Here is an 18274-nt window from a genome sequence, read left to right on the forward strand (position 1 = left end):
AAAGCACTTTGAATCATGAAGGGCGTGCCGACCAGACGAATGCCGCCGGCAGCAACCGTGGCAACGACGCCCGTGTTTGCGCTGTCCGAACACCAAGTTCTAACGAGCCACCACGGCGACGCCGAACGTCCTCGCACGTGCTGTCTTCGTTGGAGCGATGAACTCGAGTCAGAAGAGACGAGTCCAACCTCCATCGCGACGAGAGCAATCGTTCTCACGCCTCGAACGGATGCACTCGAATGGCATTCGCCCGGCACCGATGCGTTGCGGGGCAAGCATTTGATCACGCCCCGGCGAAACGCTGCTGAGAACACGTCCCCACAGCTTGTCACGCACCGCACGCACATCGAGACGCAGCGCCAGCTCGACAACATCACTTTCAAAGCCGAGCCGCCGCCGCCGCAACCGATTGCCGACGACGGCGACGTGCCAACTGACGCATCCTTGGCACAAGGGAGTGACCTGTCGTGGACCAACACAAGCCCCGAGTTTCTGTCGTTGAAAGTCGTGCTGTGGACGTCGCCGTCGCTCTTGCCGGTGGTGTGGCTCGAATGCCCGACAGTGCAGTCCGCGCTATGGCCCCGAGTGCATCGTGGGGATGTCCTCATGGCTGTGAATTGCATCCGTGTGGTGCCCATGGTCGACATCATGCCCCCTCGAAAGGCATCGCGTCGGCGGCCGTGGGTGCTGCAGTTTACCAATGGCCACATGACCAATTACACGGTGCGATGGGGGGTCGGCACATCGCTCGGTGTCGCCTTCCGCCGGGTCCACGTCATGAAGCAGTTGGCAGCTTCCTCCCGCAACACCAACGAGTGCCTCACCGTCGTCGCCGCCGTGCTACCGCGCGTCGACCGTCCTGCCGTAGGGCGGAGCCGCATTCAAGCTGGGGATGTCCTCGTCGCCATCAACGGGACGCTAGACGCCGTGCAGGCTGGGTTTTCAGCGACCCAGGAACACCTCGCGCGACTGCCACGTCCGATTGAATTGACCTTTCGCGGAGTCGGCCACGCCATCGCGCGCGATCCCCATGTCCACTGCCACTGCGTCGTCCAGTAGCGACAACATTTCCATGAAACATTTTTCGACGCCGCCACGTTGCCGTTTGTGCCATGGGCGTCTCTAGGTAGCAGCGAGTGGGGCGTCTAGTTCAGCGCTGCACCCTCCACACGCCATGCTGGCACGGCCCTCCGTCGATGTCCATGCCACAGTGACGATCGGAAGTCTTGGCGCATGATTGCGATTGATGCCCCCACCAACTGACCTGGGCAGGAGTCGACTCCGTCGGCTCCCAAACACAGCGAGACCAAGTCGATTGGTTTCGTTTAACGGATGCATGTCGAAAGAACGCATGCCGTCTACAACCGCGACGACGCGTGAAGGCGGCGCAGCGGCTGGAGGTACTCGGTGAAACCAGGAACGGCGTCCGACGCGTAGAGGAGACTCGACTGCATCAAGGCATCGTACACGTTTCCATCGGCACGTCCCAACGTCGAGTTCAAACTCACGTCCGAGTGGTCGAAAGCATCGACTAGCGCCACGGCGTGGGGTCGCACAGCGTCCAACAGGTGCGTCAGGCGGGCGTGCAGGGACGCGCGTGCCGACGTCGGCAACTGAACGAGCGCCATGAAGTCGCCCAAGTCCTCCTGCAATTGGGTCACGCAAAATAGCTCAAAGAGGGCGACGGCAATGGGCTTGGTCGCGCGCGACAGTGACTCGACCGCCGCCGCGAATTCGTGGACGAGGACGTACTTGCCGTAGCACTACATCCCGATCCGTGACATGCCTCAAAATCATCATCATGACGGAGTTCGTACGAGAGCGAGGTGGTGGGACTCGATCAAGTTGGTCTGAATCGCAACGTCGGGTGACGGGTAGGCTGCGGCAGTCGCGTCGAATTGGTGAAGCAGCGACAGGAAGCGATAGCGGAAGAGCGCTTCGTAGTCGGTCGCACTCAACTTTGGCAAGGGACCGTCGAGGGCATGAAAAATCTGTGCGGGACAGTCAAACGAACGGATGGGGCATGGGATGGGACAACCTCAAGCGATGGCGGCAGCGCAACACCCATGCGGTAGGCACCGACCAATTTGAGCAACGTGCGCGTCGTCTAGAACGGCAGCGGTGACAATCCCATTCGAGATTGCAAATGGTCGGTGCGAACTTGCTGAGATATGACGTAGTTTTCACCTTCCGCCGTCACGAACTGGGCCGCGAAGCCACCCAACTCCTAAAACCCACCCACGACAACGTCAAGATCGATGGTTGTGGGAAGTTCTGTCGGTGTGGGGCGACTACCGGAAGACCTAGGCCAACCCGTCAGAACTAGAGCGTATTCGATGCCGGGATGGATGCCATGGCCCGTGAAAACAAGTCGAATTGCGTCGTACCACTCGATTGCAGGTATCCGTGGCCGCCACACGCCTGCAAGCGATCGTTAGTCGTGTGCATGAATTCGATGGACAGGACGGGTCGTACTCGGCGGCAGATTTCAATGCCGCGTGTGCACAACTCACTGGCCGCGACCTTGAGCGCGCAACTGATGGCATGGGCCATCGCGAGGGACGTGGCGTCGATCGAGTCGGGGGACGTGTCGACCATGGCGGTGGCTTGAGTGCAGAACGCATTGTACACGTGGCCTGCAGCACGTCTTCAATCATCCCAACGTGAAATCGACGCGCGTACTCGTCGCAAAAATGGCAAAGCTCTCGGCCACGCGAGGGAGCACGCGGTGTTGTTGCGATTGGTAGTCGAGCACCTACACAAGGCATTGGGAAAGCTCATCTCGGACCCAAGTTGCACAAATATTTACAATAATCACCAATCCAGCATATATATATATATATATTCCATTCAAAAACATTGCATGCATGACGACACCATGACAACACAAGGACGGCGACGTACACGGACTTCACCGTGGGGCGCTGTGGCCGACAATCCTTGCAGCCGAATGGCCGAATAGCGCACGGCGATGGTAGCGGCCTTGGACAGCGTCTTGGCGCTGCCATGCACCATGTGAAACCGCATCTGCAGCATCGTAAAATACGACAATTCGCGCTTCGCCCCATCCGCTCTACTGGACACGTGGAGGGGGTGCTGCACACAAGTCGACTAGTCCATGGCACCGACCGGGAGTACGTGCCATCTCGCGCCACCGTCGAAAACTTCATCGCCATGTTCGCGCGAGGAATGCGAACGCGATCGAGCTTCAAATACCCGTTGTCCACAGTGTTGAACGCGAGCTTGTCTGTTGTCGACGACGAAAACAACGAGAATGAGTACACGCGTTGAAAAATCCACACATCTCTCCACCGCATACGAGCAACGTCATTTAGATGGATCGCAAAAATGCTCGAGATGGACATTGGTCACGCAACCAACGAAAACCAACGGAGCCGTGCGACTCCACTCGTAGAGCCCACGAATGGAATGGCAGATGTGACGTACTGCCGATGTGACCGACCGTGATGCCAGGGAGAGGCTTGTGCGTGGTGAAGTCGCGCAGCTGCAGTAGGAAGCTATGGACACCGTGGTCCGTCCCGTGGATCAAAAGCCGTGCGTACACGACGGCCATGTTGGCTGTGCTTGCCAACGCCCCCGGCCAGTACTTGATCGACGTCAGAGTCGGCGAGTGGAGTTCGAATTCGTCGACGTCCGGGAGGAACGTCGCTGTCGTCTCAAGAGATCGGAGATTCGACCCATGGCCGAGCTCAGTTTGGGCGTAGCACCCAAGCCATTGGAACGAATCGATGGGCGTTCCCCACGCTGCTACCTGTTCCGGCGTGAAAATGCTCGCAAGGTTCTTGGTAAACATCGCATGATGCAGCAACGTGGGAGTCGCGTACCCCGTGAGATCCTGCACAATCAACTCATGCAAGCGTCACTCGGTGACGACGTACCTGGGAAATGACGCGAAGTACTTCGGCGTCTGTGTTACTCAAACGGTGCATCAAAATTAGCTTCTCCACAAGACACGCGAGCCGCAGAGCTAGCACACGTTGGTTCTCAATGGATTCGCTTAGCATCTTCTGCGCATCCTCGAACGAAAGATGGGCTTCCAGCAGTTTACAAAGTCGCATGTACGTCTCGCGACTAGCTTGGCTTCCATGGGTAAACACCTCGGACATCTCGATCGCCAGCGTGGCAGGACTGCGGCACCGTTCGCTCGCCAGGACGTCTGCGTTGTTCGCCGCCATGAGACAGAAACTTGCTGACAGTGTGAAGTCGAATTGGTGTGACCATCCGGATAAATAAAAATAGTAGTACTATGTGGTTACTACTACTACTATTGGTAATGTCATACCGTCCGGTTAAAAAAGGGATTATCCGGGTATCGACACCTCACAAGATTTCGCCTTCCGTTGCTTGATAAGTGGGAGCCAGGATGTGCCAATGCCGCAGGACATGCTCGACGCCTTTTTGCTGGCTGTAAATGCAAAGAAGCAGGTCATCGTACTGAGTGGCAAGCGATGCGGTGGCGCACCAAGCTACAAACGCATACAACATCTCTGCCTATCCTTTCCTGGTTGGCAAACCAAGGTCTAGGTGATGAGGTCGTTCCGTCGACACGATGCCACTGGGTGGCGTGCGTGGATTGTCCAGGAGCTGCCTCCTCCTTCCGCAGGGACGTACAGCCTTCTCCTGATGGGAAAGAATTTTCGCCAGAATTTTTGAAATTGTAGCAAATTTCGATTGATGTAGATCAATGTGCGCGACACGTCGTCGAGGCATCACACACCTGCACGACCGAAGCACAATGGACATCCCCCAGTACCAGCGGCTTCGAGTACAGAACGCTACAGCTTTATCCTGAGCCCCGGAGTGCCGTGCTTCTCGAGCGCGCCCCTTCGTCGTAATCGAACTGTGGTTAAGCACAACAGGCTGCCAACCAGATTCAATTTTAAACATCGAGCCTGCAAATAGACATGCATCCGTCAAATTATCCTTTGTAAAAGTTTGTGCGAAACTTTTTTCTTCATCCATTGCTTCAGAAATTTGAAGATATAATTTTCATTCGGTTTCTACTAAATTTCAGAATAGCCCAAGGTTTACCCACGCTATTTTGTCTGTTGGCTGGTGTGGCGTAAACATTTTGCATTAAACTGATGGCGGCTCCACGTTGTTGGGTGGGATATCGTCCCTCAGACATGCTCGAGTGTATACAACGACGGCTTGAGTCACCAAGCTTAAGGTATGCATTCAAAACGAAGGATCTACCGTTTTGCAAGATTTTTGGCGCTCGTTAGTGCTTGCGTGGGCAATCGAGAACTCGCCCTACACCCACTTTTTCGTTCGAACGATTGAAGTCCCACTTTAATTCTGTCTATTAATTTATATTATAAATTATAAAACAACTTGTTTCGTGCTTTTGTCCTAAAATGGTGCATTTGTACAGTGGATGTAGATAAAATGATTCGTTGAAACGCAACTTGATTTGGCACAAAATAGATGGTTTTGATCATTCGACTCGACCGTGTCACCACCTGAGGGTGCAACAGGAAGGCAATTCGATCAACATAGCACATCGACCGGCTCGCGGCGACGAGACACTAGCCAACCCTCCATCGCCGGGGTACGCGCCACGACTGCCCCTGCACCGCCACGCGCCGCTTGACCACCTTCCTCCACGACGACATGCCCAAGTTTCCCCTCCCGCCGGACTACTTTCGGTGCCCACCACTGTCGCCTGACGAGATCACTCGCCTTCAAGCACTCGGCGAACGCACCTCCACTGACATGGTACATGCAATCATCGCCTTCGTCCATACATCTTTCACATTCTCACCAACCCAACTCTACCGACCAGGTGCGCGCTTCCCGCTTGCAAGGCGGTTCCATTAAGTGGACGCTTGCTTCCGACATTGACGGTCTCCAGTTGTATGTGGGAGACGATCCGTCGGCACCCCGCGGTGTTACATCGTACTGCGGTGTCACAGAAGTCATGGGCACCCTCGACGAAGTGGCTTCGTTGTTCAAGACAGATGCCGCCGAACGATACCACGACTACGTGCGCATGTTTAGCAAAGACCACTTGGACGGTCAGACTCTGTACACCCTCTCGACTGAGTCGGTCGACCGACGTCGCCACCATCTCAGTCTGCAATGGTCCGCGAGTGGCATGCCAGGTTTTGCCAAGCATCGCGACTGGTGTTACCTCGAGGTACATGCAGTCGTTCGACCAATGCAGTGGCTCATGTCGTTGTCAGTGCCAGCACGACTTTACAACAGGCCAAGGGCGTCTCGGCTGGGTTCGTTCGTTCAAGTCGGTCAAGTTGACTTGTTGTCCCGACCTTGAGTCGACATTCAACGTGGTTCGCGGCCAGTACCATCGATCTGGCATCGTCGTCGTGGAGTCGCCCAGTCGACAGGACCACTTGGTGGCCATGGCTGTGCACCAGATCGACTGGAAGGGCAGTGTTCCTTCCTTTGTGGCGGCGTCGGCGGTGCGCAAGCGATGCCGCGCCGTGGCCGACCTCGATACACACTTGCGCGCGCGGCGCATGCGAGGCCTGTCGTTCCTTCCCTTGCATCGCCTCGTGCCGTTTGCGCTGCGAGTCAAGTGCTTTGTGTGCTGTGCTCGCTTTAGCGTGTTTAGACATTCCAAAGAGAGTTGCCGGCAGTGTGGCGAAGTCGTGTGTCGGGCCTGTTCTCGGCAATGGGACGTTGGCACCCCTCAGGACAAACTCCACGTTCGAATCTGCGCCGCGTGCAGCTCCCAAGCCACGCCGTCTTCAACGCCGGCGCCGTCGACTTCGATTCCAAGTACGCACGATGCCCTGCTACCTTCCATGACGCTTACACACGTCGTCCAGGTTGTCGGAACTCGGAAAAGGTCGTGCTGGGGCCGTTGCCCACGCCGACAAGTGTCGCTCCTTCGCATCGTGCTCAACCCACCAAAACAGATCAACAGCAAAAGCAGCAATGGCTGCTCTATTTTCCAGTCGGGACGAGAGCGTCACAGCAACGAGGAAGAGACGGCTTCCCTACTCCTCGCAACGCTTGTTGTTCGAGCAGCGTTCCGCCCGCCGCTCCCCGATCGACGAAAGCGCGGGCGAAACCGTCGCTGTTCCAGGACGACGACGACATCCCGCCCCAACGGCCGAGATCGGCCAAAGCGCGGGCCAAGCCGTCGTTGTTCGACATGGGCGATGATGGTCCAACGACCAAAGCAACGTCGTTGGCTTCGACCTCTCAGCAGCAACCAACACGGGCGCCACGAACGTGGGAGGCATATGTGGACGACAGAGGGTCCGCCACGGCGACGCCGCATGGGTACATTGAAGCAGGCAACATGGCGGATGCGGACTACGTCCCAAGCACGGTCCGCGTCAACTTGCTACGCGACGAAACCGACTCGTACACTTCGCGCCTTGTGTCGGCCAAGTCGAAGTCGCAAGCGACGCCACCGACCCCCGTGCAATGTAGTCCTGCCACTCCCCTTGACGATCAGACACAACCTCACGCATTGAAGCGGGGCTACCACGCACCCTGCCCCGACCAGCGCCATGGCCATCTCGCATCGTACAACTGTGTCGGCAGCGGCGACGTGCGTGCCCACAAGAGCGACTGCAATTCCTTGCACCGCACCCCATCCAGCAGACGCAACACGGACTGTATACAGCAGCAGCAGTCGGCGGGAGAAGTGTCGACCACATCGCAGGATATTGTCGTTGTGGGGCTTCCACACCGATCGAAGCCCCATCCATTCTTGCAACCCCACGGAAAAGAGTCCCCCGCACCATCGAAAACGCAAACGTCACCTCCTCGGAACGATTTGATCATGATATACGACGTGGCTGCTCCAGCGGGAGAAAACTCGCTTCCCACCCTGCGGAAGCCATACCAACCCCATGCAAGCGGACCTCACGACGAAGCTTTGATCCGTCAAGGTGGAATCGCAACTTGAAAACAGTGTTTTGTGGCGACCTACATGTTTGTTTTGCGTCGAGCGGACGCTCTAAGTTGTCTTCCCAATGGCAGTCTGTCTGGCATGGACGAAGGTGGGAGCTACCTAGATGAGATGGCATGCACCAAGACGCATAGGCGCTCGCGTAGCATTCTCGGGGGACCGACCAGGTACGTGGCGGCCGTTGCTTCTGGAAGCGATCGCGGAGGCAGCCTGGCAATGGTCGTGTGCGTGAGGGATCATCGCCATGGATGATTTGTGGCATCTTGGGATATATCGGAATTGACTTGGGATAAACTCTGTTTGCCCTAGTATCACTAATCGATTACTAGTCTTCTCCGGGGAGTTTTATTGACAGGCTACTAGTGTTGCCAGGTTACTAGTGCGGGGAATGTCATCCGCTCCAGAATTTCCTTGACACCTTTGGCTGAATGCTTTGTTGGTGAAACCCATGCCAATCATTTCCCAATAGACATGCCACAGTCCGAGCTCAGGCACCATGCAGCCCGATGATGTGATGGACTTGTGGTGTTGCATCGTCTCGTTTTTCCCAATCATGGGGAAAGCCCATGGTTACTAAGAAACGACTGGATTCATGAAATCGAAATCTTCGCACTTCAAACTGCGAGACAGTTGACATGATATTTCACGGTCACATTCAGATATTCATGAAAATCGGTTGACTTTTCACAAACTCGGAAGGATATTTGACAAGTATTTGCTGAAATCAGCTCGGTCCTCACCGATCCGAGATGAAATACAAGCAAACAACCATGAGATCCTTCAACGTCTTGTCGTAGATAATTCCTCCTGGCCGCCTGCCAAAGCAAAACCCCCCATAAAATTCGAAGCCATTCAGTTTAGGTTTTCCTCGCCATGACCGGCATCACGTCATTGACGCTCGCCGCGCTCGCGTCCGTCGCGTTGGCGCAAAATGCCACTGCCGTCGTGGGCACAACGGCGGCTCCCGTTATGGAGGAATCTACCTCGTTCTTCAGTAGCCCCATTGTCAGCGCCATCTTGTCGATACTGTCGTTGCTGTACATTTTCCTTGGCCTCGCCATCGTGTGCGACGACTACTTGGTTCCTGCGATTGAAACGTTGTGTGAAAAGCTCAAGATCCCTGAAGAAGCCGCTGGCGCATCGTTCCTTGCGTTCGGCAGTGCTGCCCCTGAAATCCTCCTCAACGCGGTCGCGACTGCCGAAGGCAAGATCGAGTCGATGGAATCGTCGTTGTCTGCTATTCTTGGCTCTGCCATCATTGCGTTTGCGCTCATTCCAGCGCTCTGTGCCCTCGTTGCCCCAACATCGCTGACCATATCATGGGGACCCATGATCCGCGACTCGACTGTGTACATTGCTAGTGTTGGCACACTGGTCTACGTCATGAACGACTCCCTCGTTGACTCTTGGCAATCGGGTCTCCTCATTCTCGTCTACGTCGGATACATGTTGATGATCTTCGTTCCCATCCGGTTCCGCTCCGCCGACCCCGATCGACATGACGAATTCGTCGCTCCCGCCGAAGATCACATGGTAGATCATGCCCTCGCCCCGCACCACCCGCTTCTTGCGTCGTCGTCGCCCAAGGGATATGGCGCTATCGACGCTGCTGGTGCGGCAATTCTTTTTGATTTTTCCTGTCGTGACCGACATGCATTCACAGGAGAATGCAGCTCTTCTGTTGCGTTTCCGATGCTTTCCAGTGTTTTTTTCAGTTGGAAATGATTCTTTATTTTCTTTTTATTCAAAACGGTTGCACCCTTCTGGATGTTCAAAGCGCTCTGACGTCGATCATCTTGTAGAGGAAGCCGCGGAACCTGTGTGCCTCGAACCCGTCCGTGAAGTCGTCGACCTCCTCTCTCGGCCGTTCCGCATCCTCTTTGCCTACACCCTCCCTGAATGCGGCTCGGACGCTCCCACGCGGTCGTACTACCCTGTCACGTTGGTGCTGTCGATCGCGTACGTCGCGCTCTTGTCCGCTGCCGCTTTGTACTCGACGCGCATCCTGACGACCGCGTTGAACCTCTCGACGGAAGTCGCCGGGGTCACGCTCCTAGCTCTGGGCTCGCAAATCCCAGACACGATTGCGTCTGTGTCGCTCGCTCGTGCCGGGCATGCCGATGCCGCTGTCTGTAACGCGATCGGGTCGCAAGTAATCAACGTGACGTTGGGCAGCGGATTTCCATGGTTCTTGTACACGCTCTTGTACGGCGAGGTACGACATCCAATGTCGATTGCACTTGTGTTCTCATGTTCGCGGCAACAGATCCATATCCCATATGAACAAGAAACGCTTCTCTTCCAGCTCTTGTCCGTCATCATCGTCGCATATCTCGTGCTCAACCTCCGCGGTGTCTTCTGCGCCTGCTTCTCCAAGGCCAAGGGATTCTTCGTCGGCCTCAGCCCCCACGACGGTATCGCGCTCTTGGTGCTCTACGTCGCCGTCAACGTGTGGCTCGTCATTAAGTTGTAATGTGCAGAGATCGATCGATCCCGATTGCGGTTGTGTTTCCGCAGGATGTTCGAGGAACAGGCGTCTTTGGTACGACCCAACCCGTCGGCACACCCACACTATGCGCCGCAGGTAAGGAGGGTTCAGCAACGTGAATATTCATGCTGCTCGCGGAATCCTCCTCGTCGATCTTGCACGATGCCTTTGACGTCTTCCTTGTGACGGCAAACACCGTTTGATGGGAATCATATCCGTAACACCGGAAAACAGTGTAAAAAAAAAATTCATCGATTGTATAATATTTAAATATTCTTTTGACCGAACTGCATCATGTTCAACCCCCTCATCACGATGGTGTGGCTGGGCGTCGGGTACATCGTCGGCCGCGTTGATGTGGCCTGGTACGTTCTCGAATTCTGCCGCGAGATTGATACGCTTCCACCTTCGCACAAGGGATGGGTCGCGGGATGCTTTGCTATTCTGATTGGTGTCTACATCGTTGTGCTGTGTCCCCTCTCGGCAATCGCGTCCCGAGAAGTCAAGAGCAGCGGACATAATCCTGCGATCGTGCCGACGTCATTCCGCAGCGAGATTCGTCGTCGAGGAAGCTACAGCATGAACTATATCAACGATATCAAGTCACACGTGCTCGCACGGTCCTAGTCCCGTCCTGGTACGACACTTGCTACGTCGGTACATTCCAAAGATGCATGTACGCCACTCCCTCATGTCGAAGACGGATTCCTCTATGCGTCGGCGAACCCTCACTAGGACGCATGGATCCGTGTGACTCCCTCAAGAATCGCTTCTCATCCCACCAGCAACGCCAACACGCATGATGAAGAGTCCACACTTTGCTACGATGTCTTGTCATTCATATATGCGATCATTGCTAAAACCCCATGTTGGAGGCATCAAATCGCTCCATGGCGCCGGACACGGCATCCACCACGCGCTTTTCATTCATGATGTATACCGACCGGAACCCGCCCGTCTCGTCGAAGCGCTACGACGCCATTTTATTCACCCGACACGGCGCCATTCTTCGTACCTGGACGGTGCGCAGGCGGCGAGCGTTGTCGATCGATGTGATTGTTTCCACCAACACTGGGCGACCTGATCCATGCGAGTGAGACGATGGCGTGCCCCAAGAAAGAATCATGGGTGCGCGAGATGATCGCACCTGTGCGCTTGGAAGTGGCCGTGATGATCAAAATGTTGAGCCCGACCTCCTGCATCGTGATGTCGCTGCCACGCAAGCTCGGGTCGTCTGTTTCCAACTGGAGACTTGTTAATATTTGTCGAACGCACAAGCAGTCGCCTCCATACCTTCAAAATGCCATCGGCGGCCGGCTTGATCCAGCAATACTGCGTAGTTGAGAGCCCACTGATGGAAGTGCGCATTTGTCGCAAGTGCCACGCGCCTGCATGGCGAAGAAAATTGCGTTGGACGAATGTCCATGAATCTGCCGATGATACCTTCTTCACGATAGACAAGTTCCGACGAACACACTTGTGTGCCTTCGTCATGTGGAGGAATCGAGGTCAGCTCACCGTTCCACCGCCCTTCCATGCTATCGGCACGCTGCGCTGTGGGATTCCTGAGCATGCAAGAATGACCAGTACCTTGGGAGGACGTGGTAGCTGCAACCATTCACGAGGACGGACAGTTGGTTAAAAAACGTGCGACCGCTTGCTTCAACGTCGTCAGCTCAAAGAACGAATGTATAGCATTTCCGTGTACCTTTCGACGGTGGCGGCGCACTTGGCTTTGTCGACATGCGCGAGATAATGCTCTTATCAAAGCCAAGCTGGTGAACCGTTCCATCTTCACCTGCAGCCCAAATATTGTCTAGTTGTACTAAGGAATCAGGGGGGGGGTCCTCGACACGACGACGCGGTCGTTGTTACCTTGCTGCATCATGCGCAAATTGGAGTGTTCATGCATTCGGCGCTGCTTGATAGCATCCGCGAGATGTTCGTAGTTCACGCCGTGGAACGGTTCATGAAGGGTTTCGATGTGTACGAGAACGGCACCATCGGAAATGCCATGCTCTGCAATCGACTTCTCATCTTGAAGCTCCTTGCCTTTATGCAACAACACAATGTAATCCGCGCGACCGAGAACTTTGCCGCTCTTTTGATATGCTGCCTTTAATCACATTCACATCACCGTTAACCCCAGGGATTACCCCTCATCACACGTACCTTTACAGCAGCAATGCTATCGTGGACGTCAAATTGCAGTGGCACCGAGTGCGCCTAGTTCTACCGTCAGACTCCTCTACCTGCCGTCGCCGTCGTCTCACCTCGTTCTTCACATACAATGTCACGGACATGGTCAAATGGGAAATGGGGCGTATCTTTGCGGTGGAAAATTCAGCTCACTATTGATTGGTTTAAATTGACATTTAAAAGTCATCTGATTGGCTGAAACGACTTCAACACAGGACTTTACAAACACCAAGTGAATTTGTTGATGTCGGAAAATTATCCGGCCATGGACCGGGACATTTCGAGAGGGTGCCAATTCGTTCTAGAAACGTCGCGCACGCAGCGATCGGCGCCGTGTGCTTTGAGACGATGGTGCCGCCGTGCAAGAAGCGCAGCAACAAATGTGCGTGTGCCATGGGCAACCTTCGCCAGTCCACTTCAATCGAAAAGGCGTTGAATCCCTCCTGCGGCACAAAGCGACAATATGGCGATTCGGGCCGAGCCTCGAGCAGTTCCAATCCGCCGCCATGATTATCGTTCCTGTACTTCTCGTCATTTAGAAGGACTGTGATTCAAGGATGGGAAGGTGTGGATATCTGTGTCCCGTCTTGTTCGGTTTTCGAGAATCACTTTGGACGGGCGGTACGGTCTAGCCGAACCAGCAATTCGTTTCGGGGTGCCGCGTCTGCAAAAGCCGCTCCTCTGTATATCCCTTGCTTGGGTTGGGGTGCAGAAGTTGCTGGCTGCCTTGGGACTTGCTTTGGTGTCACGGCCACTCCGGCGTGCGGCGGTAATAAGTCTACCAAAAAAACAATATTTTAGATGGTCCCCCTAGGTTTTTCATTGAATTTCGGACCCTACCCCCCCACCTTTCTAATTGCTGGTGTCCACGGCGCAATTTCACGGCATCGCGCGCGGGGCACGGGTCTGTGGAACGACAAACCTCGTCTTTGATGGCGAATTCGACGTGGTGGGCAATCCCCGCCGCTGTGGCGTCGGTCGCGGTCCTGGCGTATGCCCTGGTGCAGCTCACAGTCGAGCCAGAGTACGTTCACGTGTGTGCCATGTACCACGTCGCGCATAATGGTTCAAGGTGTCCCCCAGGTCTGTGAAGAAGAAGCGGCATGCCATGCACTTGCTGAATGAGGTGCAAACGATCTCGGATGCGGTCGTCGTGAAGCTGCATGCCCTGGATGACGATGTCTTGAGTCTCCAGCAGTGCAACCCCGATGAACACGACGACGCGCCCAACGACGTCCCGTTGAACTCATGTACGCTAGGCCATGCTCTGCAACGTCGACACAACAGTATTCTTTTCTAGATTACCATTTCGACTCGACGGGGAAGAAACTTAAGACCAAGTGGGACACATACGACGTGGACGCCGAACTCAACAAACTCGACGAAGAGGAGACTGGGGCTGCTGATGTTGCTGCTGCTAAGCCTTCTCGAAGCCAGGTGAAGCCGCGCCCGTCCACGGCAGTCCTCCTACGCAAAGTCGGCGAACTCGAGCACGAATTCGAAGCCGTACGTCGTGCCATCCTCTCCATCGTCGAGAGTCACTCGACAGCCCTCTGTTCGAATCGTTCTAGTGGATGCATGCGCGCGACCTCTCACGGCTGTGCAATAGATCTTGGCCTTCTTGGACACAATTCGCGGCGACGAAGAAGTTCGCATCGTGCGCAAGCAGTTGGTCGGCGCCATCAACGACACATACCTGGCGACGCTAGACCGCATTAAAGCTCAATTAACAAACTAGACGGACACAGCTTTCCCGATATCTCCATCCACGATCGATTAGGTAGTTGCGGACGACGCAATCGCGGTGCACACAGCGAACCATGCGACTCTAGATACCCGAGTGCACCTGCGACATGGTCTGCATGACGTTGCGAAAGAACGTCGGAGCATGAAGACACCCTCTTGCAATGCCGAGGTAGCAACTCGCTTGCTTCATGATCCCGATCTCGTTCAGGTCTTGGGCTAGGCGGTAGGCCTGGTCAAAGTACCGTACAGCTTTGTCATGGGCGCCATCGCGAGTGGCAAGGAACCCGAGCTGCATCCACGCATTCACTTCGGCACTCCGATCTTGGACGCTCTGAATGAGCTGAAGGTGCTGGTCCATGCACGCCGTCGCGGTCGGGAGGTCGCCCTAGACGTGTGCCCCCTGTGACAAGGTGCGCCGTGGAGTGTGAGCGATACACGGACCTGCCGACTGGCCAAGAGGCCGAGGTTGCCCACCGCCAGACTCTGACCATACGCGCTGTTGAGTCGAATGGCCACCCGCAGCGCTTCTTGGTGGTGCTTGGCAGCTTCGGCAGCCTACTCGCGACGGTTCCGAGTGTTTCACAGGGAGGCAGCTCCAAACCCACCCGGCCGAGGCTACCCAGCGTGAGCCCGACGTTTGTGTGCGCGACAAACTGCCCGGCATCGTCAACGTTCATATCGGCGTGGTGCTGGTGGCATGTGAGAGCTGCTTGAAGCGCCGCGCTGTCGGGATCCACGAATCGACCGGTGTACGCGACGGCCCCCGACGAGCTCAACTGCGTTGACTTTTGTCAGCGGACGTTGGATCGACGACGTCCTTATCGCGACAGGATGTGTCAAGTGAGTACCTGGTAGTCTACGCCAATGCATGACATCACGAGCGCGCGGAACGACAAGTTGTCCGAGTTCTCGAGCAAGGCAAGCGCTTTCTTGTACACGTCAATAGCAACGTCGAAGTCGTCCACGTTGTCATGAACAATGCCCATGCTACTCTGCAGAGTTAACGCTCGTGGACGTCCTCGGCCATCGTGGGCCACGACGCGCACCAAAAATACGCCAGCGCCTCTTGCTCTACTCGGCCAGCCCGCTTGCTTGATGCTGCCTAAGGGAATGCTGATAAGTTGCCTAGGACGAGTTCCAGCATGTGTGTGTGGATGCAGTAGCGCAAGACGACGAGTCGATCGGTGCATGCTGCACACACGCACACGCGGCGCGTTTCCAAGAGCGCGGCGAACCAGCATGGCAAAGTCCTTCAGTCGCTTCGCCTCGACGGCCGTTTCTTTTGGTTTGTCCAAGTTGATGCTGCTGTAGTTGTTGCCACTGGTCAGTGGCGACGCCGCGAGCTTTCGGCGGGCGAGCGCGCGCGCAGAAAACACATTCAGGCGGACGCGGGCATCCCTTGTCATGCTGGGCACCCGCGCGGGCGTGTTCATCTACGCCAGTTCATCCATCACACTGCAACGTGGGGTCGCTGTTCGCACCATGAGCGGTGCATCCATGCGCTGGGGCAAGTCGATTTGCGGCGTCGACTCGGCAAGTTGCGAGCCTTGGGTCGTGGGCGTCATGGGCTCCAAATCACTACAACGCCTCGCCGTGAATCACGATGCGTCGCGGGGTAATCTGTATTCGTCTTGGAAGATTACATGGGCGGGGCCAGTGGTCGGCCATCGCGGATCATCATCGGCTGGCCGTTGGTTGCACGACCGGTGGCACAATTGGTTACAAATCCGTTACGAGAGGCGCAGAGGCAAAGCGCGTCCGTGCGCGTGCATCTCTGTGCAGAGGGTGGATGTAGTCATGCGGGGAGATGGGTGCACTGCATGGACACGCTGTCCAGCCCCCTTTACCACTTGAAGCCTCTCTGGTTCAACCTCGAGTCGCCATCCCGTCCACATGACATAGCCTGCAGGTCGAACCACTCCTCCTCGGTACATGCTTGTACCACCGACGTCGGGCGGGCGGCATCCACGGATTCGAGGCCACGCAACAATGCGGTGAGGGACTCGCCCATTCTCGGTCGATGCGATGGAGGGGCGTTTGGCTGCATATTTGGGGAATCACTTCGACCGCCCGATGTTCGAGCGACCCCTTTCAAGGGACGATGCCCGAGCGAACGGACGTCGTTCGATGCTTCCCAAGCAACCGTCCAAAGCATGGAAGGCCAGCGAACATGTTCGAGTACTTGTCACCAAAGTATTGCATTCGTACCCTTTCCCTTCAGAAGTGCTACATGCATTCGAGTGCATCCTGCCACGCAAGGCTTGAGTGTAATGCAGGGGTTGGCTAGCCACTGGTGATGAACTTTAGCCCCGGGAATACGTAGAGGTTGCCGTGCTGTGGTCATCCCTTCGGGCACACTTGGACCTCGAATGAAACCAGTGCTTGTACTGGTTTGGACATGGTGGCGTTTCGGTGACCTTTCCTCCGTTTGTGCAGCTGGGTAGCCTAGCTCTCTGGCCGTGCACAGATAGCAGCGAGCAACGACTTTGGCCGTCACCGAGTCGGACGTTCGTCAAAGTCGTGAACTAGCGCGACGGTCTGCTGTGGACCTTTTGCGCGCATCTCGGTGGCATCATGCAGACCTGCGGCAATGCGCCCAAAGACGAGCGTCAATGAAACCTCCTGAGACATTACGATGCACGTATGGCGTCATCCTACTCATTCTTCTTCAATGTGCCCGACCTCGACAACCATAATGCCTCAAGTTATCTTTGCCACCGTCGCATGCGCTGCAATCACCGCCGAACAATCCGTGCTCACGCTGAACGCCGATGAGTTTGCCGTCCTCAGCGGGGCACTGGCCGAATGGCGTCAGGAGTTTGGCGCGAACTCGACGGCCCAAGGAGTGTCCCTCCAACCAGCCATCGAGTCGATCAGCGAAGATGAGCTGCACGACACCAGCTTCTCCTCAAAACCAAGTTTGCCATGAAGCCCGCGCGACTAAGCCTCACACACAGGGCAACTACCATCACCTCGTAACATTACTGTTGGCAGCCGAGTTTTGCAGATTACGTCAAGGGTTCGTTCGCGGACGGCCAGCGCCACTTGCGGAAGAGGTCATTCTGGACGACGTGTGAAGTGAGACAAGTAGTCGCTCGTGCTGGGCCTTTGCCACGGTCAGTGTGTGCGTCTGCTCACCTCATTGCCTCGGGTAAGTTCTACAACTAGTCCGAATGGCAATTCACGAGCTCCTTCACGAAAACGGAGGTAGCCAAGGTTGCAAGCGCGGCTGGCCCTGGTACGCCATCCACTGGATGGTAAATGGGGCGGGCTTGGAGCAAGGTTACCCCTATGTTACCCAAACTGGCACGTGCAAAACGACTGCAAATGGCCATTGCGTCGAGAGTTCGCGTGTCAGGGGGTCTTGCCTCACGTCTGTCTTAATCATCCAGCTCGTGTCCATGACCATGTCGATAATGCCGGAAGGGGATTGTGTCCCAGTGCCTGGGAGCTCAATCCGATCACGCTGACATTGCTGTGAACTTCGCTGCCACATCGCACCGCATCAAGAATTCGTGGGTCGCGAGGTGGCGGGGAGCTGATCGATTCGCCTGGCCCTTGGTACGATGGACATGCAGTGTGATTTTTTGCAAGATCCAAGAAAACCATACCCCCACGCCGTCGAAGCCAGCGCCGACGTCTGGCAGCCCCAAGCCGACGATTTCACAGGCACTCCCGAGGACTTCCCCAACGCTCCAGTCCAGCGACCACCGTGGGAGCAACTACATCGCTTGCGAGAGGCTGCTGCCGGGCCAAGCCTTGCCTTTCTCAATGGACCAGTGCGTTCAAAAGCACGGTGTTGGTGTGGTGTGCATGAGCCCCTCATCGTTGCTCTGTCCTTCAGTCCTCGTTGGATTGGCGTGCTCAATTGCAAACATAAAATGGAATCGTTTTGTGAATCAAATCCAAAAGTCTCAGGCTAAAGCTGCTCA

At 55.8% G+C, this 18274-nt stretch overlaps 8 protein-coding genes across 12 annotated transcripts; 5 read left to right on the forward strand and 3 right to left on the reverse strand.

Moving 5' to 3' along the window:
• Positions 1-15: 15 nt before the first annotated feature.
• On the forward strand, positions 16-1059 carry H310_03106 (hypothetical protein; the record flags this gene model as incomplete). The annotated part of the gene is made up of 1 exon (XM_008866862.1): positions 16-1059. The coding sequence occupies one exon, from the start codon at positions 16-18 to the stop codon at positions 1057-1059; it is 1044 nt and encodes a 347-aa protein (XP_008865084.1).
• Positions 1060-1239: 180 nt separating this feature from the next.
• On the reverse strand, positions 1240-4213 carry H310_03107 (hypothetical protein). 3 transcript variants are annotated; one of them, XM_008866864.1, is made up of 13 exons: positions 3900-4213; positions 3448-3856; positions 3130-3247; positions 2905-3073; positions 2683-2755; positions 2476-2636; positions 2388-2421; positions 2296-2303; positions 2162-2227; positions 2039-2107; positions 1818-1991; positions 1753-1763; positions 1240-1646 (listed from the first exon to the last, which is right to left on the reverse strand). In XM_008866864.1, the coding sequence occupies exons 1-13, from the start codon at positions 4194-4196 to the stop codon at positions 1574-1576; spliced, it is 1662 nt and encodes a 553-aa protein (XP_008865086.1). In that variant the 5' UTR covers positions 4197-4213; the 3' UTR covers positions 1240-1573. The 3 variants fall into 3 exon arrangements, with proteins under 3 accessions (XP_008865086.1, XP_008865085.1, XP_008865087.1); XM_008866863.1 differs by having other exon boundaries at positions 1240-1763; XM_008866865.1 differs by having other exon boundaries at positions 1240-1763; positions 3130-3856.
• Positions 4214-5495: 1282 nt separating this feature from the next.
• On the forward strand, positions 5496-7990 carry H310_03108 (hypothetical protein). The gene is made up of 4 exons (XM_008866866.1): positions 5496-5739; positions 5807-6160; positions 6207-6762; positions 6813-7990. The coding sequence occupies exons 1-4, from the start codon at positions 5635-5637 to the stop codon at positions 7904-7906; spliced, it is 2109 nt and encodes a 702-aa protein (XP_008865088.1). The 5' UTR covers positions 5496-5634; the 3' UTR covers positions 7907-7990.
• A 786-nt stretch (positions 7991-8776) lies between these two features.
• On the forward strand, positions 8777-10407 carry H310_03109 (hypothetical protein). The gene is made up of 3 exons (XM_008866867.1): positions 8777-9521; positions 9712-10124; positions 10176-10407. The coding sequence occupies exons 1-3, from the start codon at positions 8783-8785 to the stop codon at positions 10380-10382; spliced, it is 1359 nt and encodes a 452-aa protein (XP_008865089.1). The 5' UTR covers positions 8777-8782; the 3' UTR covers positions 10383-10407.
• A 272-nt stretch (positions 10408-10679) lies between these two features.
• Positions 10680-11310, forward strand: H310_03110 (hypothetical protein). The gene is made up of 2 exons (XM_008866868.1): positions 10680-11073; positions 11133-11310. Exon 1 carries the CDS (start codon positions 10692-10694, stop codon positions 11022-11024), a length of 333 nt encoding a protein of 110 aa, XP_008865090.1. The 5' UTR covers positions 10680-10691; the 3' UTR covers positions 11025-11073; positions 11133-11310.
• Positions 11019-12702, reverse strand: H310_03111 (hypothetical protein; the record flags this gene model as incomplete). The annotated part of the gene is made up of 10 exons (XM_008866869.1): positions 11019-11367; positions 11413-11477; positions 11545-11641; positions 11691-11785; positions 11841-11935; positions 11988-12057; positions 12106-12213; positions 12273-12513; positions 12570-12623; positions 12671-12702. Coding segments are annotated over 10 exons (971 nt in total), but the record flags the coding sequence as incomplete, so codon positions are not given.
• Positions 12703-12898: 196 nt separating this feature from the next.
• Positions 12899-14361, forward strand: H310_03112 (hypothetical protein). 3 transcript variants are annotated; one of them, XM_008866872.1, is made up of 5 exons: positions 12899-13365; positions 13411-13620; positions 13669-13846; positions 13897-14102; positions 14206-14361. In XM_008866872.1, the coding sequence occupies exons 3-5, from the start codon at positions 13705-13707 to the stop codon at positions 14332-14334; spliced, it is 477 nt and encodes a 158-aa protein (XP_008865094.1). In that variant the 5' UTR covers positions 12899-13365; positions 13411-13620; positions 13669-13704; the 3' UTR covers positions 14335-14361. The 3 variants fall into 3 exon arrangements, with proteins under 3 accessions (XP_008865094.1, XP_008865093.1, XP_008865092.1); XM_008866871.1 differs by having other exon boundaries at positions 13680-13846; XM_008866870.1 differs by having other exon boundaries at positions 13680-13846; positions 13897-14361.
• Positions 14362-14424: 63 nt separating this feature from the next.
• On the reverse strand, positions 14425-15907 carry H310_03113 (hypothetical protein; the record flags this gene model as incomplete). The annotated part of the gene is made up of 7 exons (XM_008866873.1): positions 14425-14727; positions 14784-14897; positions 14948-15118; positions 15191-15329; positions 15389-15444; positions 15578-15775; positions 15824-15907. 7 exons carry the CDS (start codon positions 15905-15907, stop codon positions 14425-14427), a joined length of 1065 nt encoding a protein of 354 aa, XP_008865095.1.
• Positions 15908-18274: the final 2367 nt, after the last annotated feature.

Source organism: Aphanomyces invadans (assembly GCF_000520115.1).
Source record: "Aphanomyces invadans strain NJM9701 unplaced genomic scaffold supercont1.4, whole genome shotgun sequence".
Taxonomy (NCBI): domain Eukaryota; phylum Oomycota; class Saprolegniomycetes; order Saprolegniales; family Verrucalvaceae; genus Aphanomyces; species Aphanomyces invadans.

Excerpts from the sequence above, each read along its gene's own strand:
- H310_03107 (XM_008866863.1), bottom strand. The coding sequence starts at position 4,196 with ATGGCGGCGAACAACGCAGACGTCCTGGCGAGCGAACGGTGCCGCAGT. Across the intron at positions 3,857-3,899 it reads TACTTCGCGTCATTTCCCAG|GATCTCACGGGGTACGCGAC; the intron begins GTACGTCGTCAC and ends TTGATTGTGCAG. Across the intron at positions 2,422-2,475 it reads GCATTGAAATCTGCCGCCGA|GCGTGTGGCGGCCACGGATA; the intron begins GTACGACCCGTC and ends GATCGCTTGCAG.
- H310_03108 (XM_008866866.1), top strand. The coding sequence starts at position 5,635 with ATGCCCAAGTTTCCCCTCCCGCCGGACTACTTTCGGTGCCCACCACTG. Across the intron at positions 5,740-5,806 it reads AACGCACCTCCACTGACATG|GTGCGCGCTTCCCGCTTGCA; the intron begins GTACATGCAATC and ends TCTACCGACCAG. Across the intron at positions 6,763-6,812 it reads GCCGTCGACTTCGATTCCAA|GTTGTCGGAACTCGGAAAAG; the intron begins GTACGCACGATG and ends CACGTCGTCCAG.
- H310_03109 (XM_008866867.1), top strand. The coding sequence starts at position 8,783 with ATGACCGGCATCACGTCATTGACGCTCGCCGCGCTCGCGTCCGTCGCG. Across the intron at positions 9,522-9,711 it reads TGGCGCTATCGACGCTGCTG|AGGAAGCCGCGGAACCTGTG; the intron begins GTGCGGCAATTC and ends ATCATCTTGTAG. Across the intron at positions 10,125-10,175 it reads ACACGCTCTTGTACGGCGAG|ATCCATATCCCATATGAACA; the intron begins GTACGACATCCA and ends TCGCGGCAACAG.
- H310_03110 (XM_008866868.1), top strand. The coding sequence starts at position 10,692 with ATGTTCAACCCCCTCATCACGATGGTGTGGCTGGGCGTCGGGTACATC.
- H310_03112 (XM_008866870.1), top strand. The coding sequence starts at position 13,529 with ATGGCGAATTCGACGTGGTGGGCAATCCCCGCCGCTGTGGCGTCGGTC. Across the intron at positions 13,621-13,679 it reads CAGCTCACAGTCGAGCCAGA|GTCTGTGAAGAAGAAGCGGC; the intron begins GTACGTTCACGT and ends GGTGTCCCCCAG. Across the intron at positions 13,847-13,896 it reads CGACGTCCCGTTGAACTCAT|ATTACCATTTCGACTCGACG; the intron begins GTACGCTAGGCC and ends ATTCTTTTCTAG.